At 44.7% G+C, this 27,763-nt stretch overlaps 1 protein-coding gene across 1 annotated transcript; it reads left to right on the top strand.

Moving 5' to 3' along the window:
• The first annotated feature begins 827 nt into the window (after positions 1 to 827).
• Positions 828 to 27,368, top strand: mao (monoamine oxidase). The gene is made up of 15 exons (XM_041056745.1): positions 828 to 942; positions 11,345 to 11,439; positions 11,639 to 11,776; positions 19,714 to 19,818; positions 19,922 to 20,013; positions 20,400 to 20,541; positions 21,725 to 21,874; positions 22,523 to 22,682; positions 23,292 to 23,388; positions 23,594 to 23,647; positions 23,736 to 23,793; positions 24,077 to 24,174; positions 24,469 to 24,580; positions 25,589 to 25,651; positions 25,738 to 27,368. Exons 1-15 carry the CDS (start codon positions 888 to 890, stop codon positions 25,891 to 25,893), a joined length of 1,575 nt encoding a protein of 524 aa, XP_040912679.1. The 5' UTR covers positions 828 to 887; the 3' UTR covers positions 25,894 to 27,368.
• The last annotated feature ends 395 nt before the right edge of the window (positions 27,369 to 27,763 follow it).

Here is a 27,763-nt window from a genome sequence, read left to right as displayed (position 1 = left end):
CGGACAGTGGGATGACTTCATCTCCAACAGCTCACAAGCGGAGCTTCACCATCAGACGCTGGAATTTCTCAGTGCTTTGCAGAAATGATCCAAGCTACATGCAGGCCACGCAGTCTGAGCAAAGATCAGCTCTGGGCCACAGGTGACCGACCAACCACAGGAGGGCAACAGAAACTAAAGAATACAAATGTGAGACCAGTCCACGGCCAGGAGGAAATTATACCAGAAAATAACATGTCAGTCAAGTTCAGAGCCTCAGAGTCTGGAGGCTTTAGGAGCAAAGTACTGAGCAGAGGCAAAGCAGAAGAAACGGCCGTCACCACGTCAGTCGCATGGTGAGACCGTGACTGTGACTCTGAGTACAGGGAACATTCATTCATTCATGCAGAGGGTATCTTTTATTTACTCCGTCTTTATTGCAGAGGTTAGGTGATTGAGAACCAGAGCTCGGAGGCGGAGGGGGAAAAACTGGGATCAACTTTTTAAATGAAGTTTAACAGATTTGCTTAGTATTTAAAATACGGTAACGTCATGAATTGAACGGGTTTCAGCAGCTGAACAAAGTTAGGTCCTTTGATGCGCGCAGCCAAAAGCCGGATGCAGTTTCATTGATAAGAGGAGACCTTGATCAGGAGCGAAGTCCGCGTCCTGAACGTTTCGATACTGCACGTAAACCAGGTAAAAAGCAAAGTCTCCGCAGATCCATCAGGCCTAATTATCCGCCCTGTGCAACAAGGCAGCGCGCTGCTCTACTATCGGGGGGCGGAGTCTGCAGGGAGTGGGCCTGGCCGGAGCTTTTAATACAGATGCGCTCCTCCGTGCGCCCTGCGTTCAGCGGCGAGCGGACACGGCAGAGCGGGGGAGGGACAGACGAGAAAGACAGCACCATGACTGCACCCAGCAACACCTACGATGTTATAGTGATCGGTGGCGGCATATCAGGTAAGAGCCACATCGCTAAACTTTATTTAGCTCCGCGTGGTTTGGCGGAGACAAACCGTGGAGATAAATTGACGCTTAAGCACCGCGCAGCGCCTGTAGCTGTCTGATGCGCCTTGTGTAAGGTGACCGGACAACTGTTGCACAAGAATCCCTCGTATATTGTTGCCGAGAAGTGGCACGGCCGCTGTCCGGAGCCGGTTCTGCAGTCAGCTGAGAATTATAGAGACTTTTATTTGGCAGAACGCGGGTTTTTCTTCTTCAAGGTGTGCAATCCAGTGTCTCCGCGTCCCCGTCTCTTCCGTGAGGCTGCCTCTGTCCCTGTCCACCGCTGTATCTCCACCGCAGCGCCTGCTAAGTAACGGCTAATCAGCCAGAGCACACTTTGTATTGCATAAGAGGAAGGTGTGTGTGTGTGTGTGTGTGTGTGTGTGTGTGTGTGTGTGTGTGTGTGTGTGTGAGTGAGTGAGTGAGTGAGTGTGTGTGTGAGTGAGAGGGGGGGGGGGTCCTCATAAATTATTATCGCTTGCCTCCATAAGGCAGACACGTGACTTCACCTGTTTGTTTTAAACATGTTTGTCATAAATTTGGCCACATGTTTTTGTTTGTGTGTGTGTGTGCACGTGAACAATCACACCTGGTTCCGCTGCATTTCCTCCACTGTCAGTGGCTGATGTTCCTGATGTAAAGGCTGCAGACGCTGCCCCCCCCCCCCCGCTACCCCCCACTTACTCCAGCATATAAGCTAATTATGGTGGCTGCATCGCTCCCATGTTAACTGTAACAACAACGATAATGATAATAACGTAATAATAATAATAATAATAATAATAATAATACACAGGAAAAAATAGAAAGTCCTCGCAGGGAAACACTTGTTTTTTCTGCTTCCTTGTGGAAATACCAAAGGTTCTGCAGCTTCCTTTGAAGCAGACTGGTCTTGTTAGGTAACATTTTATTTCCTGTGTGGACGGGCCTTTGGGGGTGGGGTGAGGTGGAGTATTGTTCCTCCCTTAATGTGTTTATTTGTGTGTTATCTCATTAGTTGTAGCTTTAAATCTGAGCAGGATTTCGTGTGGTGGACAGAACAGACCTGGAGATTTGGATTGAAACGCGTGGCGTCGTGTGACTGACGTGTCTCCGCTGTCCCTGGCTCGTCTGTGTGTTTCTGCAGCTGCACGTCGTTTAAAGCACTGTGACGCTGCAGCAGATGAACAGTCCGACTTTTAGGTGCAGCAGGAGGATTTAAATGCCTGTCAGCTTGCTGTGGTGACTGATGGTGGTTCGGCCTGGCAGTGACTGAGCCTCTGCCCTTTCTGCTCCCCCTGCCTTACCGCTGTCCCCTCTCTGTTCGACTGACAGTTCAATCGACTGTTTGTCTGCGGGCACATCCGTCTGTCTGTTAGACACTGAAGAATTTAGGTCAGTGTCAGTTCAAATACCAGTCAAAGCACAAAACAAATGCTTCAGCAAAACAGTTAATGTAATAACACTGGCAAACACCCCCCCCCCCCCCCCCCATGGCTTTCTCCCACCCTGTGTCACATTAGGGTCTTGTAATTACACCATTTGTTTATCCTGCTGCCCTTTACTGGTTTGCACTGAGGTCCACATATAACAATCACTGTCCAATCAAAGGACAGATGAAACAAGCAGGAGAGGCAGTGCTGTTTTCCCTCCCTCCCTCCCTCCCTCTCTCCTGAGATGTGTGTTTCTCCTTTTGCCTTCGAATGCAGTTGTCATTTTCCTGCCTGCCTGCCGCCCACCAGCAGGACCGAGACCCTCGAGGGGCAGGCAGCACTTTCTGAGAAAAAAATAAAACACTTGTGACAGCGTGTTATCAAACCAGCAGCAGAGAGGATGCCGAGGAAGAGACGGGAAGAGGAGGGGGGAGGGGGACGAGAGACAGAGGAGCGGAAAACAGAAATAATAGGGAAGAGAAGGAGGGAACCACTTCCTCTTGTTTAGTCTCAGCAGCTGTGAATGTGGGAAGCATAATGAGACAAACTGGGACAGAAAGAAAAGAGGAATGAGACAGAAAGAGCGGAATTGGGGAAGAGAGAAAGGGAAATGAGTATTTGTTAGGACCATAAAGAGGGAACTTTAGATGGATGTGAAAACAGAGAAACACAGTGTGAAGAGTAAGTGGTTTAGTGGACGTGTTGCTCCTGAGTCTGATGTCTTTATCAGCATTAAACTGAGGAGTAGACTGAGAGGCCGAGGGCCTGTTGACTCTGCTGGATTCCTCGACTTCACACCCGTTCAGAGTCGGCAGTTAAGTTAAATGACTATAAAATTACAACACGCTCAGTAGAAATTACGGGTCAGTTCTCATGACGATGTTTTTCATGTCTGTTTTTCCAAATGAGTGAAAACAGGAAAACATTCGTGAACCAAAAGCACAACCTGAAAACAACGCTTCATTTTTCAGACAGACCAATGAAAGAAGAGCAGAGTGAAGGACTGCCTTGAGTTACTGGAGGTAGTGGAACAGAGGCAAGACAGGAAGTGATGCCATGACTTCAACTCTTTGTTCAAAGATCATCACTAAATACGGGTCTAACGGGACGACTGACCTGAGCAGTCAGGGGATCGGACGGGTTTTTACCGGATCAGCTGCTACTTGGTTTTGACGTAAAACCGAAGGCGAGTTCACCTGTAATGTGCTGTGATGATATTAATCCCTCATTCACAGCAGATACAGTGGTTTGGAAAATGATTTGTCTTTCATCCAGAGAAGTGTGGCTGATTGTTTAACTCCTCGATCACCGAGCAGCTTGTGTTTGAACACAGTGGTTGTTCGAGCACGGTTCATCAGCGTGTGTTCTCACAGAGTGGGATCTATCGTGGTGTTTATTCACTGATGTTTATATGGTGAAAAAGTCACAGGTGGCAGACCTACACACAGCATGGAGACCAGTCTGACTGGAAGCTGTATGTCTGTGTTTAGGCTGTTGTGGGTTGGTTGGATGTGTTTGGCTTAGCCATACCTGTGAGTAACAGCTGATAGTTCTTCTGAGCACATGCTGGCGCATCCATATTGTTAATTTTGGATTATTTCTTAAAATGGCTATAGTTGATATTTTTATTTAAAAAAAAAAAAAAAGGTAGATGAGGTAGTATGAAAATGTTCATCTGTGAGGTTCCCTGAGTCTAAATGACTGCAAACAACAGTGACGTGTGTGTTTACGTGTCCATGTCTTAATGTGTGTTTACGTGTCCATGTCTTAATGTGTGTTTACGTGTCCATGTCTTAATGTGTGTTTACGTATCCATGTCTTAATGTGTGTTTACGTGTCCATGTCTTAATGTGTGTTTACGTGTCCATGTCTCAGTACCAGTGTGCCTGATGTGCTCCACTCTTCTTGTAAAACAGAGCTGGGTAAAAACCAAGAACAACAGCTCTGACCTACATGTATGTGCCAGCGTACACACATACATGCTCATACATTCACTGTAAAAAGAGTGTGTGAGAGCTGAGCGATGAGTCCACAGAAACCAGGACGACCACTGAATCCTGAGAACTGTGCCATGATTTCTTGACCTTTTTCTTCTTCTTCTTCTTTGATAGTCTTAAAAGCCGCAGGGCGTTTGGGCGTCGGTCTGCCGACGTAGCTCGTGCTCTCTGCTCCGTCTCATTTTATCGTTCAAGGAGACTCGGGCGTTGAGTCCGCACGATAAACTGTTGGACTCCACGTCGTATCTGAATGTTCCTCAGGCAGCGTGAACCCTTACCTCCTCTGACAGCCGGTCTTATTTCCATCAACATGGGCGCAATCCTAGAACACCACTTTCTCTGTCCAGCTGTGCAAACAAGAGAAGCCGTCGGCTGAGCTGCCAGATATAATCATCAGATGGACAGCTCGTGTGTGTTTCCATATGTCATTTTCTGCGTGCCTGCGCCTCTGTGTTTGCCCTGTGTGGGGCAGGTAAAGCTGTGGGAAATGTGCAGCTGTAATCTCAGCTGTGTTCATTTTACAAATGATGACACTGATTGTGAGAGAAACACATGTGGCCTGTGGATGTTTGCACAACTGGAGAAGGACTCATCTCTACCTGTGACATTAGAAGTGAGGGATCTGAGGCAGGTGCTGCGTGTGAGTGTGTCTGTTTTCCTTTGCTGTCCAGTGTTTGTCGGGCGGGTTGTTCGTCTTTCTGTGAGCTGTACTCGGTGTTTGCATGAAGGTGAAGTGTAACACGAAAATGATTCGCCACAGTTACTTTGAGGGCGCCACCTTTCCAGGTGGGTGGCGTCCTGATGTTTATCATTTTAAAGTTTGAGAAATACACTCCTTTGCTTCCTTGCAGAGAAATGCCGCTGTGCCAGGCCTGGTGCCAGGTCCTTGTTACACCCCTCCCAGGAAGTCCACCCACCCACTCTGCCATCCCACGCTTTTCCTGCTTAGATCCCTTAAACTCTGACTCACATCTGACCACTGCTTTTAATTAGTTTTTCCTTTTTTTTGTAAGTAGTGACACTTGTTTATCCACCACCACCTGATGTATATGTAAAATTAACAGTTTATTGATTTATGGTGGGTTCGTACCAAATTGTTGCATTTGCGTTTTTCCCAAAATGTCAGACAGTTAATTAAGCCCACAGGTAATCATAAACCAAGAGTCAAATCAACAATTAAAGCAGCTTTCATCTTTATAAAATATTCACTGATCCTTCAAGGTAAGCTGGCGAGTTTCTCGTATTACTCTCCTGTCTGCTCTTTCTCTTCTGTCTGTCTGAATTTCAAGCTATCATGTAATTGCTTGTCAATATTGCTGCTCTGCTTGTTGCCTGTAAACAGCCAATCAGCGTCTCAGTGCCGAGAACATGAGACGGGGGAAATGTGATTGCTGCGTGTCTTGTAAATTTCTCCCCCTCCGGATCAATATGGAGCCTTTTAGGGCCCTGATTCAAGTGGCTCACTTGTCACTCAGCTGCTATTGAATTTTTTGTTTGTGTCCCTCTGAAGAGGACACTTTGCTGAGGCACAGACACGCACAGACACACACAGATCGGAGTAAGTTTTCAAAGAAAATAAAATGTCAGACTCTGACATGGTGCAGAATCCTTTGAGAAGGCAGAGCAGCAGTTGTCAAATGGTTTGTTGAGACACGTTTGTGTTTTATTAAACACTTTCCAGACATGAGAAGCATAAAGTGACTCGTCTCTCAGAACAAGAAGAATCATGTTTTATTTACATTTTCAGTTCCTGAGAAAGTGAAGTCAGTGAAATGACAGCTTAGGGAGTGTTTGAGGCAGAAAGTCTGATACTGTTAGACAGGAGATACACGTTCGCCATGTGAAAACATGAAATTCAGTCAATCATCTGCATCATACAGTGATAAAACTACCGTCCTTTAATTTGACATTTTGGGAAATCCACCTGTCTCATATTTAGCATACAGACATCAGAGTGATGTCAGTGAGCATGTTCACCATGAACAAACTCTGCATGTGTCCAGCTGTGGATGTGACGTGGGGACAGACACTGGTGAGAGATTCTGGGCTGAGGGAGCACGTCAGCTCTCATCTGCCCTCACTGAGGCCTGCTAATGTGGTTTAGGCTGTTACAACTGGGAAACACGGGGGGACAAAAGATGGCAAGGGCAATTGTGAGTGAAAGGACGAATGACAGGTGGAAAGCCAGAGGTAGAACGAGGCGAGAGACGAGGGAAAACAGAGGGAACGCAGCGGCGAGGAGATAAAGGCAGAAACAGGAAATGGACAGAGGACGGACAGCGATGTTGAACATTTATGGTTAGACACATTGTTCTTACAGAAACTTATTCACAACGCCATTAACAACAAACAAACACCAAGATGTCCTGTGGTCAGGACCATGAGTTTAGTGTCTTAGCTTGGTAGATGATCAGGTAACAGGAGTCATATCGTATCCAGAGCCTGTCCCGTTTCCCAGCATTCACTGGGTGAGAGGAGGGATACGCCCTGGACAGGTTGTCAGTCTGTGACAAAACTGACACATGTGGACAAACACACACATGCACATTCACACAGAATGCACTTTATATATGCTCCTATTCATTATGTCACATTCATCTCCTCACTTGTGTAATTTTTTTGTAGGATTTTTCTAAACAACACCAATAGTATAAATAATAATAGTATAAATAATAATATAAGATAAATATAAATCTGCGTTGCTCTGTTTTGTACCTATAGTGTAAAACAGCAGAACTTTGTGTATGGATGCTTTTGGAGTGTGTGTGTGTTTGTGTTTGTGTGTGTGTGTGTGTGTGTGTGTGTGTGTGTGTGTGTGTGTGTGTGTGTGTGTGTGTGTGTGTGTGTATCTGAGTGATTGGTGTGATTCTGTGTGTATTTATGTTGAATTATACAAATACGGCACAGACTCAGTCCAGAAACGGTGGGAGACGGGGATTTCTAAACACACACGCACACACACACACACAGAGTATACAAATGCAGTTTGTTCCTGCCAAGTGGCTCCATCTTAACAAAGACTGTTGTCAAGGAAACTGTGTCTGTCCCTATCTCTTTTTCCAGCACAGAGGGCAGAGGATGAAAAGGAGTGTGTGTGTGTGTGTGTGTGTGTGTGTGTGTTTGTGCATGTGTGTGTGTGTGTGCTTGTACTCCTGTCTTTGTGAGGACCAGTTTGAGTTGCTATCCTCATAGATGGAAGGACGTTTCTGCCGCTCCTCAGAGGTGTAGTGCTCTTTGTAAGTTCAGAGGTTGTGTAACCTCCGTCTCTACGGTAACAAGTTCACGCACATTAGTCAACTACAACTGAGCACGGCATCAGATGTTAGACTGACTTAATGAATAGTTTCATTGCACTTTGAGAATATTATGCAGCCAAACGTCCAATTAAGTATTAGACAATACCATAATTATTGTAATATATGTAATTATTATATACAGTATATATATATATTTTTTAAAGAAAACTTTACAAAAGCTGTTATATAATTATATAATGAAAGAAGATTTTCTTTTTTGTTTTTTCAAAATGAATAGAAATAGTGATTCACACTCGTTCATCTGTGTGTGTTCTGCATAGCAGCATTTACTGCACTGTGTGGATCTGCACAAAAAGCTCCACAGTCTGGGTCCAGGTTATCGAGTGCCTGCAGGTCAAACACATAAATAACAGTGTTTTTGAAAACTGTACATTCAAGTCTGTGGCCAATAAAACTGAAGACAACGCAGTTTGATTTTTTTATTTTTTTTTTCCTCTCAAACATCCCAGAGGGACCAGACAATTAGGTCAGCCAGACCCCCGAGGTGCTGTGGGGGAGAGGAGCAGTGGTGGGGAATCAGGAGCGGGGGAGACATAACGAGAGAAGAGACGAGAGGAGAGTCTAAGCAGAGAGATGGGAGGACAACTGTAGGAGAAGGAGACAGATTTACTTACATTACAGCACCAAACATTGTGTGCTCATTCTTTGTGTCTTTTAACTTCAGATACTGTAAATAAGGCAGCAGCAGGGTGTGATTCGTCTTAGATCAGCCACCTGAGAAAAAGAATCGGAAAGTGGTAAAAATGTTATAGAAATACTCGTCAGTGAAGGTACAGCATTTCCAATGGATGCAACTCGGCTCCACCTGAGGAAACATGTTTGAGAATGAATAACCGTCACCTGCAGGAAGGCTGTAAAACGAATTCAGTGACAAATCATTAAACGCACCTCAACAGAAATGAAAGACGGGGAATGATATAAAACGGACACAAGAGGTGCAGCGTGAGCGGCTCAGTGAACTTCATGTCTAATGAGGACACGAGTCAAAAGCCTCCGTCTCTTCTCTGATCGGTGTTCACTCTCAGCACAGGTCAGTTCAGTTCCCGCAACAACTTAATGTCTAATATACCTGCACAGATTTACACCTGCTTTTCACAGGCTGAGAGTTTTGGGCCGTGCTCACCGCTGAGCCACAGTGCAATCAACCTCACTTATCATATCTCCTCCCTGCTCTTGTCTGATCCCTCCTTAAATGCATATGCACAAAGGAGGGAGATGGAGAGCTTAATGCACACCAGCTGCGCCTCAGATGACAGGAGGACTGAGCTTCAAGGCGGCTGCGTCTGTTTGATAAATATCAAGCATGTCTTTAGGTGCAGAAAGCCTCTAACAGCATAGGAAATCTGGCTCCGAGTGGGGACAGTGGGAGGAGGAGGAGGAGGAGAAATTTGTGTTCTCTCTCGTTGATTCTTCATGGTTTACACCAAAGACTGGCTGACCTTTCTCTGTTTGTGATCCCTTCAGGCAGATTCATCATGGCTGGGGGTAGAATGGATAAATTTAGGGTTTTTTAAAGGATAGTTTGTCTGTTTTCAAGGAAAATACTCATATGAACATTGACCCATAATGAACTGTTTGGTATATGTTATGGCTGTTGAAATCCACAGGCCCTGTGCAAAAATACCTAAGTTAATATGAAATATAAGTTAAATTGAAGTTAGTATGAGGCTTCTGGTGAATGCCTCTGTGAGCAGATGTGCCTGCTGCAGCTGGAGCATGTTGTTGTCTGTAGGTGTGTGGTCTGCAGTTACTCCCTCAGCTGCTTCAGGCCTGCAGATGTTTGTTCAGTGTATAAATCTCTCTCTCTGTAAACAGACCCTATGACAGATTGATACTTAAAGCCATGGCTTGGTTCTTACCTTCACACATTTTCCTTTTCCCCAAACAGAAATCCCTGGGTTCATGAACAAAATCTTTTTTTTTTTTTACTTCTTTCTTTCTTTGGCTCTTTCGGTCTCCCTCCTGCACGAGTTGAATTTCAATGGGCCTCACTGTCTGTGCTCTCCGCTGAAGTTGAGTTCGGGAACAGTCTCTGTTTGTCTGTTTTCCCAGCAGCACAGTTCATTCCTCTTCTTTGTTTCACAGTGGGGAAATGGAGGTAAACAACAGGGGAAAGCTCAGTGTGAGTCCTTTGAAGTGATGATGGCTTTACACTGATCTATCGGTCATATTCATACGAAAGCTGAATTAATCCAAACAAGACCTCCGATCAAAGCAAAATCCAAACAGGAAGCTACTTTTTGCAGTGATTGCTGTAGGCATAAACAAAAGATGCAGACAGATGCTCTTTGTTTTCCAAGATAGAGACTGACCTTTTGAGCCGGGCGCAGGTAATAGCATCAATTTAATGAGGGAAGATTTGTGAGCCTCCTCTGGTTAGTGCTAATGCTATCTGCAAAGCCTGGAAGGCTGGGTGTGTTTGCACAGGGAGGGAAGGCTGAAGATGGGTAATGCAAGACAAGCTATGTTTAAGCTAATACAAACCCTGCCGGCCTCAGTAGGGCTTAGCAGGATTTGGATGGACGCAGTAAGAGGGTGAAGATGGCAAACAAGAAGGGAATTTAGGGCAAAAGCCAGAAACAACATTTGTACAGATGTGGACACCTGCTGAGGTTGCTCTGCATTTATTAATCTTGGCTAAGTTACAGACCTGAAACACTGATGCTGAACGCTGATGTCCAGAAGTATACGGACATCCATAAACCTCTGGGTACTTTTGGTCTGGGTGCGTTTTTCATGGCACAGAAACCTGACTTCAGATCATCATCAAAGTATTGTTAGAAATTATTCAGCTCTTTGATTAAAGTCACAGATATAAGCTTGTGTAGAAAAAAAACCTGAAGCAAGATGCGAACTACAACTCCCACAATGCAGTGATGTGTGGAGCCAACAGCATGCAGAGGCTAAAGAGCACACTGCTGAGAAACCTGATGATGAAAGCTGCAGATTAAATTGTTTGACTTTCAGACTCTGGGTCAGTTTAGGATGAATTCAGCTCTGTCACATAAATCACTCTGTCTGTGTAAATTCAGGGCAGAGAGGTCAGTGTGTGAAAAGCTGTGTGGATGCAAGGGATTCTACGTGTGTGTGCGTCGGTGTGAACGTCTCTTTGCTGTGCCCTCTCTTTTCCCCTTCTCCCTCACATGATCAGCGGGTCAGCTGACTGGTGAAGTGTTTCCCACCCCCCCCTTTGCCCCCCCACGCTCTCCAGTCTTTCCCATAGCTCTCTCAGTTTCCAGCCAAGTCATTCAAAAGGCAAATGTGAGGTATTTAATCCTTCATTTAATCCCTTTTCAAGAGGGACCTGTGCAAACCAAGTTCAAACCGAGACGTCTGACTATTAGAAGAGAAACAGGATTTGCTTTTACACAAAAATCCAGTTTTGAATTTCTTCGTTCTGCTCAGAGTTTCCACATAATCCCCTTCATCCATCTAATGTATCTGAAAGTTACCCGATCAGGAAGGCCTCACAAAGACATGATGAAATGCTTCTTTCAAGAAAGGCGTGGCACGACACCGTTCAGTCATAAAGTTTGACAGTCGTGTGCGTCTTTATTGCGTGAACACTACAAAGGGGATTAAGTCTAAAGTACGTGCCCTTACTCACCTCCATGTTTCTCTGTGTCTGCAGGGTTAAGTGCGGCCAAGCTGTTAAAGGCCCACGGACTGAACCCTGTAGTGCTGGAGGCCAGGGATCGTGTCGGTGGTCGCACCTTCACTGTGCGGGTAAGACCAGGACAAACGGCGCATGCTGCGATTAGAGGGGAGAGTTTTTAAATAATGAGAAGATCTTTGTATTAGCATACAGACAGTTGTTAGCCTGTGCTAGCTAAGCTGTCATTGCTGAAACTAAGCTGTGAGATATCTGTAATGTAAAAGTTCATCTTTTTGATGTTACATTGTGTGTTTTTGTTTGCTTTTTCAGAATAAGGAGACGAAGTGGGTTGACCTGGGCGGGGCTTACGTTGGACCAACTCAGAACCGCATCCTCCGATTGGCCAGAGAATACAACATAAAGACTTACAAGGTCAACGAGCAGGAGAACCTGGTGCATTACGTCCATGTGAGTGTCCCGACGCCTGTGTGTGGTTTTTAGGATGTGCTCTGAGCTTTGGCTGATGTCAGATCTGTGCAGGCAGAACCAGACGTGTTGAATGCGTCTGTCCTTCAGTCTGACGTAAGTTTGACCGTTTCCATAAAACTACACAGGAATCCTGAGCCAGAGACACTGTCCAGTATAAATATTTATCAACCATTTAAAATGCTGAGAGCTAGTTCCTCTGGCCTACAACAAGTTTGTCTGGTTTTTCAGTAGAACCTTCAGTGAACACAGTGAAAACTAATGCAGTCTAATACAACGGCCGTGCAACAAAACCTCCCTTCATGTTGGTTATAATGTTCAGTTTTCATTGAAACTGGATTTAACTGTGTGAAATCGTTTTTTTGGAGGTTTGACAAAATAATGGAAACGCCACCACAAACTGCAGCCTTCACTCATATCCCAGGTGTGTTGCTGTAGCTACACCAAACTCAGGCTTCCCCACACCTGCCACGGGAATCAGCCTTCATACGCTGTTACTCTGGCTGACTGCTAATAATTAGAAGCGGCAGCTGAGTTTAATTGCGGTGACTGACAGCTGAAGACAGGACCGATGAGCTGTACAATCTGCTGTGGAAGTGTGATTCAGCCTTCAGCCTCTGATCAACAGCTACGTTAGCGCTGCTGCTCTGACTCTTTCCCGTGGTGCAGAGAAACCCGAGGTAACACAGAGGAGAGAGCCGAGCGCTGTGTCCTTCCCGTGACTTCCGACATATCTGCTGAGCTGCTAGCCGCCCCTCTCCTCTCCTCTCCAGCATCAGTGACTGGAGATGCTAATCTTTGCCTGAGGGGTTTCTGTAATGAAGTTTCTCTTTTCTCTGAGTGGTTGAAAGGACAACCAAAGCAAACAAAGGAGGAAGGAGGAAAGAGACGCCGAGGCCATCTTCCTTTGTTCATGTTGTTCTTTGCTCCATATCTCATTAGTGGGGACGCACCGCTGTCCTTAACACAGTTGTGTTCCTCTACCTGATTTGATTTGCCGTTGCTGCCATCTACCCTGGTCAAACCGCCGACTGTAAATCACTGGGCTGCCAACTTTCCGTGTGTGTGTGTGTGTGTGTGTGGAGTTGGGACAGAGAGTGCTTATCTCAACATATGCTGTGTTCAAGTCAATAAATCTGAACTTCAGAGATGGACTTTGAGCTTCTGGCCCGGGGGGGTTGTGGACACAAGGTCACACATATAAACACACTTTCACTGATTTATATAGAAACCTCTTTGTGTGCAGCCACCACCCCGTTCACATGCCAGAAAAGTTGGAAAAATCTCCTACAAACAAAACGCTTCCTCATGAATCTGAAGTCAATTCAAAGAATTTATCAACAAACTGAAAATTATAAAGGTCAAAAATTTGATTTCCTGCAACACAAGACGCTGGTTCAGAGAGAGAGAGCAGAGGCCTCTCACTGATTATCAGGTAAACAGTAAACACTGGCAGCTGCTTCCAGACTCCCACTGAAGGGATTTCCACTGGTGGAAGTTACTGAGTTTTGGACCCAGTGGCCTGAAATCCACCTGTGGTCAATTTGCAGAACCATAATTGGTTAATGATAATCTGGAAAGTTGCCATTAGACGTAACTAGTGCTCAAAATGTTCTTTGTGGTGTAGAGGTGAGCAGAGCCGATAACAGTTGATCCATTTCCATCTTTTAAAATTTAAAAAGATTTACTTAACACTGACTCTTCACTTGACACTGAAAGTTAATTCTTAACCTTGGAAACAGCAGTTGATATAAAAATTTCACAACTGGGCAAACTCCATCTGCTGAGGAAGTGATTCAAATGAAAGCTCGTGTGTGGTGAGTGTTCTGTCGACCACTGCTGGCCTGATGCATTTTCACTGATCAGTAACAGTCAGCGATGTATTCACTTCTTTTCAGAGCAGATTTTAACTGTTTAATAACAGTTATTTCCATCTCCTGATCGTTTTATCGTTTACAACAGACATTTTTATAAAAAGCTTAACCTGAAGGTCGTGATACAGTAGAAGGTAGACTATAAAATGAACATCATTTAGCCTCATCCAAATGCAGCACTTCCTGTCCTTCTCTGGGACTGAATGGACGCAGAAAGACAGGATATCAGATCTTAAGGAAGCACAGACAGACCTGTGTGCTCTGATCAGGTTAAGAGTGAGTCATTGCTTAATAACACAGTAACTCTCAGTTTTGCTTTGCTTGATATTTCTTCTGCCCATTTAAAGATGTTGCTGTATATGAATCCACACAGAAACATGGTTTCATAATCTTCAATGTGCTGCTCGTCTCACCGCCGTGTCCTTCGCACCGATGTGCTGTTGACACAACTGAAATGTCACCATCGTGACACAACTGGCGCAGACGGCAGCTCGAAAATAAATCTTTGGTTTGGTAAAGCACCTGATTGGACAGCCCTGGTGCTGAGAAGCACTGTGTGAGCTCTGAATCCATCCACGCTGTGTGAGGGAGCTCACACAGTGTAGAGTGTGTCTCCCTAGCTACTATCTCTGTAAGATCCACTCAAAGACCCTGACTCACACACACACACACACACACGCTAGCGCCACTCGTAGCTTCCTGGCTGGTTGCCATGGCATTGTGCCTAATCAAAAGCTGCTCAGACAGTGTGTCTTTGTGCAGTGATGTATTTGTGCAAACATACGTGTGCTGTGGTGAGAGGAGGTGTGTTTCTGGTGTCACTGCTCCCTCAGCTGACTCTGCAAAAATAGTGAATTTCCACCACGATGCTCAGAGACCGTTTCCAATTAAAGATTAAGGCTGGTGATATTCTTCTTTCATCTTTTTCTTGCTTCATTAAAAGACCAAAACCAACAGTTGACGCAACATTCGAGTCATAAAATCCTCTGTAGTTAATCCAGTTTATAAAGTGTGAAGCAGTGGACAGTAGTCTTCCTAAGTTCAGTATTTACCTTTCCCCTCATCAGCAGCACAGAAGGACTCAAACCGTTGCTGCTGTGAGTATCACTCCACTGGGTTTTGGTTGTAGGTGGCTTTGGATTAGCCAAGAAGCTACTTAGACAAATGAGCTCTAAACAGACCCAGCATGGAAAAGTTTTTCACTGCACACGTGCACATGTGGGCTGAAATTTACATTGACCTAACCTGCATGATAGGGTCCACATTACTTCACACGACGGGAGCCAGAGTGATAGTAAAGCAGCATGTGTGCCAAGCCATTGTGTAATTAGGGCTAGCTTTCAAGCAAGCCGCGTAGCTAATCAGCTTTTCTGTGGCAGATTGTAATCCTAAAGGCCAGTGCAGGCTTCCCTTATCAGCAAACTACTGCCTAACAGGCAGCTGCAGCTCTCAGCACAGGATTTATTAATGAGGCATCACTATCAGAGATGGGGAAACAGACTGTGATTAAATACTATCCCCAGTTATCAGAGATTGAGAAAGAGCGTTGGATCGTCCCATGGCTCCTCCAGCAGCGTGGACGTCGTGTACGTTTGCACGTTCACCGAACCGCAGAGAGAAACGGCCGATGATTGTTTAAATCCTAACTACAGTTATTCTTAACATGTTAATATTTACAGATAAGGAAAGAAGTTGTCCCATAGAACCTAAGTCCTTCTCCCTCTCTTTTCATATGGGCTGTTATCTAAAATGAAAAAGAGATTAGATTTATAACCGTGTCCTCATTGGAGTCAGTGAACTTCAGTACACTCGTTTTTATTATTTTCACATTTGTTTAAAGTATTTCTTAAGGTGAAGAAACAAACTTTAGCTTTTAGATCCAATCAGAATCAAAAACATATTGAAAATCAATTTTGTGAGCAAACATATAATCCACAAGAGCCACAATAGATTATAGATAATAGGTGTTTTATCACCTTATAAAGCTGATGTATTGAACGTGTTAGTGAACAGTGACCTGTGTCTACATGAAGTGTGTGGTTGATCCTCTGAGTGAAGCCGACTCGCTGCTCACTGATGTGGACACAGATGCTGCCCTGCATCCTCTCCTCTCCCTCTCCTCCTCCCCTCCTCTGCACTCCTCCTTCTGTGTTCACTTCGCTGGCGTCGCCATGGTGACAGACCTGTTGTTCTGCAGCAACTGACATTTTTGTGCACGGCAGTGGGTTAGGGTTGTTGTGAGACGCTTCGTCCTCTGTCTCGGTCTGGACCCTGGTCAGAGATTAGTTGTGAAATAAAACTAACATCAGATTGATAAATAACTGCAGGGTTAGGGTTAGAGCATCAGGCCTGTAGGTGTCAGTGTAAGAGGAAAAGCTTTATGGTTGTGCGTGTGTGTTGTCATTGCTGTTGATGGTCTGGTTGTCATATCTACCTGGTTGTAATGAAGGGGACAGTTGTAGGTGTCAGCAGTGAGGATCACTTCCACGTTCAAAAAGCTGCAGTTTCTCGGCTGCCGCTGGGGGCTGGCTCCAGAAGTGAGCAATTCTCCATTGACCCCCATGTTAAAATAGCCAACTTTACAGCCTAAATAACATATTTACAGCCTGGTACATTTCTTGTTTTTGGTCTCTGTTGATAGTTTCCACCTCCGTGAACACAGTGGGGGGCGGGTCCCATAGACAGGCACTGGCAGTTAGCTCTTTGCTAAAGCATCGGCTGGGCTAGGCGGCTACATCCAGAGGCCTCCGGCTGCCTCCAGCGGTTGACAGGGGCTGCAGTGTCCGTGTTTGTTTGCCAATGTTCGGATAGGTTTCTGTGACAGTATGGCTTGTTGTAGTGTGGACTGTACTATCCGACCGTCGTTTTTTCGGTAAGTAAATTTCTCACTATTTTACCTGGATGTTTGCACTAATTAGCATGTATTAGCATATTTAGCCGCTAGCTTATGACTTCATTGCCGATTTCTGGTCGCTGCTGATACAGATAGAGGACCGGAGCAGCTAATGTTAGGAACGCTGCTGCGGTGTGTTCCGTGCTCTCAGAGTCCGTTTATTGTGTGAATACTAGGCTACAGTTTTATTTGGTCTCATGTTTCTGTTTAAAAAGTCCGACATTGCATGGACAGAGCAGCTCCGTCAGTCAGCGGCTGCTGTTGTTTGTGTGCTGCTTTAACTGTAAGTGGATAGTGGATGGAGGCAGCGGTGAAAGCCGGTAAATATTAAATATTGCTCCGAGCTAAGTGGCCTGGTTCTCGGCCGGCTGAACCATAGAGTAACCGCCTCTTCGTCAAATATGGAAAGTACAGTCCCACTAAAATCCAAGATGGCGCAGCTCAAATGCCCATGGTTTGGTCACAGAACCGACTCCCCGAAACCAATTGGTGACGTCACGGGTGCTGCGTCCATGTTTTATAGTCTATGGTTGTTATTAACTGTCAGAATGTCAGTTTTTTTTTTGTTTACCTACAGACTAACACAGGGTGATGGACCTGAGCCCTCACTGCACTGTTAGCTTCACTGTAGCAGGAACAAGGGTTCTCTATGGGTTTTATATTAATACTTGTCAGTGTAGGTGACCTGGTTGATTGATCTTGGTCTTGGTCAGACTCGTTCTACTGTTTTGTCTTCCTGCTTTACCAGTGAATGAAACTCTGCTCCCTTCACCAGCAGATTTGATGCAGGAATCTGTATCTCTGTCTTTCCAAGATACTTTTATGCTTTTCAGATCCCAGAGAAGTGGAGCAGTGCTGACAGTAAATCTCTGCACCATGTTATTTTTATACAACAGTCACGTCTTTAAGTGGTTTCTTTGGGGCCTGTTTAAGAAACGGTTCAATTTAAAATTGACGTTTTGGGGGTTTTTGTACCTAAACTTCTGAAACATTTGAGTCTTTACTTTTAAAATCTCCTTTGTCCTGAGGTTTCCTTAAGGTAAAACTTTCAAACATGCAGTTTAGCAGCACACCATGATTTATTCACCATTTGTTTTCAGATATCTTACTCTCATCAGGGTCACAAAGCCAAAAGATGTTTGGCATTTTAATGGATTTGCTTTGAAGCTTGCGCTGATCTGCTTCTCGTGTCTGTTTGTTAAAATATTTATTTACCCTTCACAGTGTACGTCATGCATTTATATTCTGTCTGCTGATTCAACCTGAGCGAAGCGTTCAGACACGAGGCTCCGTGTTTTTATGGTTTCATTAAGACATCACGTGGAAATATTCCAAACTTTTTATAAAATATATATATATATATATACTTTGTGTAAAAAGAGACATCTTTCAGTATTAAACCAGAATTTCATAGACACAGTAGCATGTATAAAACACATATACTTTACTGTTTATGTAGCTGTGGTCCGGAGAGAATCTCCGCTAAATGGCAGCAAATATCATGACAAGTCAAAATGAGATACTGGATATAGTAAAAGGCCGTTATTGGCTCAATACTGGTGCAGCGTGATCCAATACAACAGTGTGTGAGAGTGATCCCACAAAGCCTGTGTTCTGGGCCTGCAGCCACAGCAGAACAGTGATCCACTGTGAGGCTGCGCTGTATGTAACCATCCAGGGGAGGCTGGAGTTTAATGGAGGTTAAAACAAATTTACTTGTCAATCTAAATGTCAATGATGTTACGCCAGAGAGACTGCACGGTTACAACAACACACATGCATGAATGGACAGAGACTGTTCCCACAGCTCAGAGGTGATTTCAAGGAGGCAACAAAAAGTGATCTTTAAAAAACACAAGCGCTTTGTTGAATCAGAATCCCAGTCACTGTCTTTGTGTTGTTAAAATGCTTTTATTATCATGGCATGGACGAGTTTGACCTAAAAACGACCTCCTGGTTCAGCATTGAGCCTTCATCATGAATCAGATCTCACAGTGCTTTTCTAGTCATGTTCCACCAGTAGGAATCTTCCACTTGGACATGGTGTTGTGGCGCAGAGAGGGTGTAGACATATGAAGACTCCAGCAGGCAGTGTCGTTACGGCTCACAATGTTGATCACAGCTGAAATAAAGAACAGGACAGTGAATCCAAACAATGGCAAAGGTTCCAAAAAGGTTCTTATGACCTGGGTTCCTGTTGGTTAAATTTCATTTTTCAATGTAAAAGACGTTGCAGCTGGGACAGTGTAACCTATAAATGACAAACAGTTTTATAGATGATGATCTTTAAGGATTTAAAACATTTATGCTGTCCTGTAGGTTTCTGCTTCACGTGTATCTGAGTTTCTGGATTCTTTCTTCTCCGTCACGTCCTCCTCCTCCTCTGCCTTGTTCTGGTCCTCTCCCCCTGCCAGAAACACTGATCTTTAACTAAAGTCAGTTCCTGGAAACACCAAACACTCTTGTGACAGAGTTTAACATGTAATCTGCCAGAGAGTTGACGTAAGTAACTACGATCCCTGTGAAACCAGCAGCTCGCTCTACATCTGTGAATCAGGTGTGTGGTTGAGAAATGGAGCAATAGTCCAGCCGTGGAAACGACGCAGTGGACGCTCTTATCACAACTGCTGACTCTGAATCTGTGAATCAGTCATAAAACATTGCACAACTGGCGATATACCAGTCTGGCGCTCTACTGTCTAATGCCCCTTTGAAAATTGTTCACAGTCATTCTGACTGAGCACACTGGAGGTCAGCTTGAGGTCGACCCATCGGGGTTTTCAGAAGCCAGTACCAATATTTTTACTTTGAATCTGCCACAGCTAATAAAGTTTCCCCTGTTTTCAGAGTTCAGCTCTGTAACTATGAACAATTCTCAGGAACCTCAGAGATGACCATGTTTTTCATTTAGTGCTATAACAAATATAAAGCTGGATTAACCCTCTGAGTTTTGTCTGTTCATCGCTGAAAACACTGAGTGTGTTTTATTGATATTATCATAACTTTACTTACAAAAATGTATTAAGCCTAACCTGGATCCTGAACCAAGCTAAACCTGGATCCCAGAGGGTTCAAATTTAAAAACGGATAAAATGGATGGATGGATATTTTGTCATATCATTGTATAAGATGTTTTAATGTGTCCTCAACAGGGAAGGTCCTACCCGTTCAAAGGCTCCTTCCCTCCCATGTGGAACCCCATCGTCTTGTTGGACTTCAACAACCTGTGGAGGACAATGGACGAGATGGGCAAGGAGGTAAAGCAGGAGTCACCTTCGCTGATTACTTTTGCTTTCCACTCTTTGTGTCTCACCTTTGCTAAATGTTCGTCTCTCACTCGTCCTCCTTCCTGTGTCTCAGATTCCTAAAGAGGCTCCTTGGAGAGCTCCCCACGCTGAGGAGTGGGACAAGATGACCATGCAGGAGCTCTTTGAAAAAATCTGCTGGACCAGGTAACAGATCACTGTTTCTGCCACCACGTCTCTGGGACCATGGCCACGCAATGTGCTGCTTTACAAATAACTAAATCATATTTTCTGGTTCAGTGGGATCAGGTGTCCTTCACTGGAGTAATGCATGTGTTTCCCTTCCTCTGATTCAACTGGTCCAATTCATACGCATCCAATAATTGAGCATAAATTATGCAAATCTTGTATTTTAACTTTCTTGGGAAAGAAGGATAACAAAGGAGTCTTTAACACAGTGCACTTTGATTGTTCACTGTCAGATGTTATAAACTGGCAGAATAAATAAAGGTTTGTCATTCAAATGCTTGTGTAACATCTCATACACGATGTTTGGGACGTTCAAACTCTTGATCCTTCTTCCTGTTTCCAAGCACTGTTCGTCGCTTCGCCACGCTGTTTGTCAACGTGAACGTGACCTCTGAACCCCACGAGGTGTCGGCTCTGTGGTTCCTCTGGTATGTGAAACAGTGCGGGGGAACCATGAGGATCTTCTCCACCACGAATGGAGGACAGGTAGGTCTGAACGTGTGTGTGTGTGTGTGTGTGTGTGTGTGTAATATCTAAACTTATTCCCACACTTTCTCCTTTTCCTTTATAATTAGAACCAAACTGCAGAGGCCTGTGTTGTAATTTACAGCTTAAAAGCAGCAAATTTTCAAGAAATTCTGAAAGTTGAGTGAAAGTTTCCAGGAAATTGGCTGTAAAATGTGGGAGCTCTCTGTCTGAGCAGGGACAGAGGCCAGTGCAGAAGAGGCTTTCCAAGAAGTGGTGCAGGCCTTAAGCTCGCTGTAGCCCACAGAGATGCATTTACTCATGCAAAGCAGGGGGTCGGGCATCAGTGCAATCAGCCCTAATGCATTTACCAGCCCAGCATAACTATGAGCCTGACAAAAGCTGTTTCTTGGAAGGAACGTTCTGCTGCCGTGCTTTCTAAAGCTCAGTGGCCCTGTTGCCATAGTCACTGAGGAATGGGATTGTGTTTAGATAAACAGCCAGCTCTATTGTCATTTCCCGTTTGTGAGACCTTTCAAACATGCACACCGGTGCATGCAGGGCTGTGTTTACTGTACATACACATAAACAGTCATTTGATATTTTGTTTAAAGGAGAGAGTTGTATAAGGTGTAATTTACACACTGGGTATTCCTCACTCTCAGAGCCACTTTCTACTGAAACTGAACAAATAAATATTGTCTTTAATCAAACGAGACAAGCACAGACTCATCTGCTCATCTGCGGCGTTGCCAGAACCGATTTAAGTTTATTTAGCTCATCATTTTCCGGCGACTGGCGAATTCGTCCAAATGCCACAGTGGAATGTACACCATGTGTTTCTGATCAGGGAGAGCAGAGAGACGTTGACACTAACCATATGGAAAAGGTCACTGTCTATTTAATTTTGTGTACAAGAGCTTTGGCAGCACTTAATCTCTCTCCACCCCCTCGGTCCTCTCTGTCATTCAGCAGTGGCTACCCTGAGCTTTGCACACACATTTCCCCTGTAGTCTGAGAGCAGATTGCAGAGACCGGATTGAAGCAGCTTTACACAGTATAAACTGAGGCCGTCCTGCAAGTAGAACATAAAAAGCTCAGATGGATCCCTCCGGTCTCGCTGCATCTGTGCTCTCTGCTTTACGCTCACGTTGGTGTGGCCTCCTCGGTGACTGACGCCTGCTCTCTTCGTCCACCTCTGCAGGAGAGGAAGTTCGTGGGCGGCTCCAGTCAGATCAGTGAGTGCATGGCCAAGGAGCTGGGCGAGCGAGTGAAGCTACAGTCTCCGGTCTACAGAATCGACCAGACCGGAGATATGGTGGCGGTGGAGACGTTGGACAAACAGACTTACATGGTAACCATTAAAGCAGCATCAGGACTCTGCTACAGCCGCACTTACTCAAGTACTGTACTGTATCATTTGAGGTACTCAGACTTTACTTGGGTAATTCTATTTTATTCTACTTTATTCTCCTATTCCACTACATTTATTTGATGGCTGTAGTAAATAAGATTTAAAAACATATAACATATTACTCATTCTTAAAGATTAAACCAGTGGTTGTGTGTCCTAGCCATGTTTCAGATGTTTCTCCATTAAACTTCTCATTTGGCTTCATTTAAAAAACTGTTCACAAAAAAGGTTTGGTCAGAGAAAAGTAAAAAAAAAAAAAAAAATCCAGATCTGTAAATCTGCTCAGATTTATCTTGTGACCCTCCAGAGGGAGCCCACCCCTACACTGGGAACCAGTGGAGCCAACAGTATATAAAGTAGTTCAAAGTGAAACACTGCAGAGATGCATCAGATTTACAGTGAAGAAGAAACTGACCTGAAAAAACATCTTCCACCATCACACTGAATCACACACTGCAGCTGTGTTGTTCTCTGCTGCCATCCACTGGTTGCTTGGCAACCTGCTGCCATGTGATGCAGCTCACGTCGTTCTGTCCTCTGTGTTTGTGTCCTCTCTCTTCTTTATGTGTGTGTGTGTCTGTGTCTCAGGCCAAGTATGTGATTGTGGCAACCCCTCCTGGTCTGAATCTGAAGATGCACTTTAACCCTGAGCTGCCGCCGCTGAGGAACCAGCTGATCCACCGCGTCCCCATGGGCTCCGTCATCAAGTGCATGGTTTACTACAGAGAGAACTTCTGGAGGAAAAAGGGTATGAAGGAAGTGGGAGAGAGGGGCAGAGGGATGCTGTGGTATACGACTGAAGGAATTTAAAGATTATTTAAGATAAGTTCAGATAAGTTCATGTTCCAAAGATAAAAACAAACGATTTTAATGAGCTAAAAGTGTCCATTTAAAAAAAATCTTTTTTTTTTTTTTAGTTTTACTGAAGAATCTCTTTCTGGACTGTTAATCTGAAGAACAGTACTAAACAAAGTGTTTTGCTTTAACTTAAAGCTGGTCCTGTTTCCAAATGTAATGCTAAGATACCACATCAGAGATCTTTTCTTTTTAGGCAGATTCAATTTGAGTTTTTATCAAACCATCCGTTTTAAATTTTGACTCATTCTAAATGTTATCAGCCCATTTTTCTGTAAACTGCTGAAAAGCCAAATCTTTGGTTTAATCATTAACTGTTTCCTCACACCAAAGTGTGTTTATCCTCCAAATCCCCAAACACAGGTTTGGTTTGGTAGAGTTCAGTGTTTTACCTGTGATGACACCTGAAGCCCTACTGGCTGATTCAGAGAGCACTGAAAACACATATTCATTAAGATAAAAAAACAAGTTATTTACATGAATTTATGTTGTGTGTGTCCAGGTTACTGTGGCAGTATGGTGATTGAGGAGGAAGGCGCTCCCATTGGCCTGACACTGGATGACACAAAGCCTGATGGGACTGTACCTGCTATTATGGGGTGAATACAGAGCTCCGGCCAGTTCAGACAGTTCAGTGTTTCCAAACCGTGGACAACAAATCCCACAACAAGACAAAACAAAAACACAGAAGCAGCAACGTGTTGTCTGTCTCTCACTGCTTCCCCAACATTCAAACAGCATTCATTGTTTGGGTCTTTTCATGAGCTGGTTCACTATTTTATTTTCTATTTCCTGCTCCTCCAGATTCATTCTTGCTCGCAAGTGTAGAAAACTGGCAGGTCTAACCAAAGAGGAGAGGTGGGTTAATGTGGTGCCGATGAACACATTAATGCTCTCACAAGCTGCAGCATCGGTTTAATCCAAACTCTCGTCTTGCTGTTTTTAGACTGAAGAGGATCTGTGAGATCTACTCCAGAGTGCTGGGCTCAGAGGAGGCTCTGAATGTGAGAGATCTCCATTTACATGAAAAACGAGGGAAATCGTTTTGTGTGACTTTGACATTACTGTATATTTAACAGGTGGTTTATCTGCTAAATGATCAGTTACTTATTTCATCTGTTTCGATGTGTTTAAACAGAACAGAACATATGATGCAGTTAACCTCAAACACGTCTGTGGCTCTGTTCAGCTGCCCTCAAGGCCACAGGATCCACTTTGGATCCACAGCTGTAGCAGACACATAGTCACACGTTGAACCGTTCTCATGTCTCGCTCGTGTTTTTCTAGCCGGTGCATTATGAGGAGAAGAACTGGTGTGAGGAGGAATACTCTGGGGGCTGCTACACAGCCTATTTCCCCCCAGGAATCCTTACCCAGTATGGCAAGTAAGTCTCTCTCTCCTCTCTCTCTCACACACATTCTCTCTCTCTCTCTCTCTCTCTCTCTCTATATATATATATTTATATATATATAAGGTTTCACCACAACCACCCCATATATATATATATATATATATATATATATATATATATATATATATATATATATATATATATATATATATATATATATAGGGTGGTTGTGGTCAGTGGCAAACATCTGAGAAGGCCTAGTTTGAAACCTTATAACTGAGCTGAAACTCTGTAACCTCACATGTTCTCTGCCTTCTCTGTCCTCAGGGTGCTGAGGGAGCCGGTGGGCAGGTTGTATTTCGCAGGCACAGAGACGGCCACAGAATGGAGCGGATACATGGAGGGGGCAGTTCAGGCTGGAGAGAGGGCAGCCAGAGAGGTCAGAGCACAGAGGGGCTCAAAGCACTGCTCTGCCACAAACCAGGAGACCCACTCACATTTACAACACGTTTCCAACACGTTTACAACACGTTTACATCACGTTTACAACACGTTTACAACACGTTTACAACACAGAGGGGCAGAGTTAGTCTGACTGGTGTCTCCCAGCACCTCCACCTGCTCCTGATGATGCTGATGAAACAGCTAATTTGCCTCAGTGCTGCAGGTGTAGCTTCACCGTGGAAGTTGTTTTACAGTTACATGTAATGTCAAATCATTCCTGCCCATGACCGCTGTCACTCACTCCTTTAGCTCAGCTGTGAGCTGAGGGACAGTCTGCAGACCGTCCTTTAGCTCAGCTGTGAGCTGAGGGACGGTCTGCAGACCGTCCTTTAGCTCAGCTGTGAGCTGAGGGACGGTCTGCAGACCGTCCTTTAGCTCAGCTGTGAGCTGAGGGACGGTCTGCAGACCGTCCTTTAGCTCAGCTGTGAGCTGAGGGACGGTCTGCAGACCGTCCTTTAGCTCAGCTGTGAGCTGAGGGACGGTCTGCAGACCGTCCTTTACCTCTGCTGTGAGCTGAGGGACGGTCTGCAGACCGTCCTTTACCTCTGCTGTGAGCTGAGGGACGGTCTTCAGACCGTCCTTTAGCTCTGCTGTGAGCTGAGGGACGGTCTTCAGACCGTCCTTTAGCTCAGCTGTGAGCTGAGGGACGGTCTTCAGACCGTCCTTTAGCTCAGCTGTGAGCTGAGGGACGGTCTGCAGACCGTCCTTTACCTCTGCTGTGAGCTGAGGGACGGTCTGCAGACCGTCCTTTACCTCTGCTGTGAGCTGAGGGACGGTCTGCAGACTGTCCTTTACCTCTGCTGTGAGCTGAGGGACGTCTGCAGACTGGATCCAGAGAATCACACGAGCAGAGCCAAACTGAAACGCGTGTCATGTTGAAATAAATGGCCGACACCTTGATGTTGTGTGTCCTGACTGACTCACACGGTGTGTTCTGTCACAGGTCATGTGTGCGATGGGTAAAATCCACCAGAGTCAGATCTGGCAGCCGGAGCCTCAGTGTGTGGTGAGCTAAATCTTTCTACATATTAATGAAACTCAGATGTTGAGACACAGCTATAGATGTAACCTCCTCCACCTTCCTCTGAACAGGAGGTTCCAGCTCTCCCCTTTGTCACCACCTTCTGGGAGAGGAACTTGCCTTCAGTCGGTGGTTTCCTCAAGTTCATGGGAATCTCCACCTTCCTCTCTGCTGCTGCCGCAGCCGGCCTGGTGGCCTACAAGAAGGGCCTCCTGCCCCGGAGCTAAACTGCCCACAGCCATCATCTCACTCCTCCGCATCTCCAGGGGGGGACACATCTCAACAGACACTGTACTCATGTGGTTCTACTTTGTTTCAAACCACAAAGTAGTGAACTGCGCAGGGTATAGGCTGTTTTTTGAGAAAGACCTCGCTGTAAGAAAGACTGTTCAGCTCATGCAAAACACTAATGCACCGTCACTCTGCACAAAAGAGAGAGAGAGAGGGAGAGATTAACGAGATGATTAGAGGTAAAGAGCTGCCGGTTTGAGAGGAGTGAAGAAGACGTAGCTTTGTTTTAATCGTATCTGCTTCAGATTCAAATTCAGATTGAAGCCATGAAACCAATGAAGGAAAAAACAGACGTCACAGTTCCACACTTTGCCAATGACATTCACATTCCTGACCACATGAGAGTTTATGAACTCATCGTGCTTACTGTGTGTGTATGAGCTTTGTTTGTATGCATGCATTTGTGAGTGTGTGTTTGTCAGTTGTGTACAAAGTGTGCGTGCGTGTGTGTGTGTGTGTGTGTGTGTCTAATTACCTCTGCTGATTTTAGGTGCTGATTTATTCTGGCCAAGCAGCTGTGGCTGTTGATGAGAACCAGTAACATCAGAACAGTTGTGCCATCGCTCATTAAAAAAAAAAAAAAAAATTAATCAGAGGAGGTTTGGGGATAAGGCTGGTGATATTCTGCTGTTCAACTAATCCCACCAAGAAACAAAAACCAATGAATTCATCCTTTTATCAAGTACCGTCTTGTAGCTGACGCCTGGCGGAGCTCGTTCCTCTGTGCCTCCGGTGTCTCACTGTCCCGCTGCTATAAATACTCACCACTGCTCCACCAAACGTGTTTACTCCCTGACTGCAGTGCCTCGCTATTTCACAGTTTGTTCAGACTGAAGGCAAAATACTTTCCTGGTGTCATTTGTGCAGATGTGTGGTTGAGCATCCTGTGTTTACTCTGCCCCCAAAAGCCAAAGTGACTTACACAGTTATTTGTATTTCTAAGCTTCGTGTGAAAACTCACACTCCGACTCTCCAGGAACTCCACTTCTTTCTCGTCTCGTTCTCCAGGTTTTTTTTTTCTTCTCTCTGTGTGATGGAGCCAAACAGCCTCCGGATGAGCTCAAGTTGAAGCAGACGCGTGGAGTCAGTTTTATCTGTTTATCTAAGAATCACAAAATTTCCTCAGACTTCACAGTTCGTACAACATGAACTAACATTAACTGTAGTTTATTTTAAATTAACACTGTTCCTGTGCCAGATATGACTCACAAACCAAGTTCACGGCTAAAAATGTTTCCCAGCAAATGCAGGATTTACTGCACAACTGTTGAAGGAAATTACTCACTGTGCTCTGTATATGTGACAGGTTTTTAAAGACGCATGTCCTCAGTTTGGACAGGGGCTAACAGCTGACTGGGCGGATTATTTAATCGTGAGTTTCTTTGGGATTTGTTGTCATTCAAAAACAAAACGAGAAGAATAATACCAGCTTTATTCTTCAAAGTAAAACCTGTATTTAGTGGTAGCATAGTGCTTTTGGTAAATGTAATGAAGCATTTGAATGTACTTTCTTCAGACTAGATAACACAAAGTGTTTGTGGCAGTTTTATGATCATTTTTCTCACTTTAGATGAAAACGAGGGGGAAGTTCTGTGGCTAAACAAAACCAACACACTGAGTTTTTTCTTAATATTAGAAGCTATTTTAGATCCATTCACCGCTGCACTTCCTCTGTGAAGGCCTCCAACGGTCCAGTGTCCGATTCTGTCGTGGAGAGCAGATGTGAAGAAAACCAGTCAGTCTAAAAGAGTTGTTCTGCTGTGTGTGTGTGTGTGTGTGTGCGTGTGTGGGTGTGCGTGCGTGCGT

This window comes from Toxotes jaculatrix, chromosome 15, assembly GCF_017976425.1.
Source record: "Toxotes jaculatrix isolate fToxJac2 chromosome 15, fToxJac2.pri, whole genome shotgun sequence".
NCBI lineage: Eukaryota > Metazoa > Chordata > Actinopteri > Toxotidae > Toxotes > Toxotes jaculatrix.
This window is presented reverse-complemented; position numbering and strand designations above follow the sequence as displayed.

Coding starts and splice junctions, on each gene's coding strand:
- mao (XM_041056745.1), top strand. CDS start 888: ATGACTGCACCCAGCAACACCTACGATGTTATAGTGATCGGTGGCGGC. Junction 20,014..20,399: donor GAAAAAATCTGCTGGACCAG/GTAACAGATCAC, acceptor CCTGTTTCCAAG/CACTGTTCGTCGCTTCGCCA. Junction 22,683..23,291: donor GAACTTCTGGAGGAAAAAGG/GTATGAAGGAAG, acceptor GTGTGTGTCCAG/GTTACTGTGGCAGTATGGTG.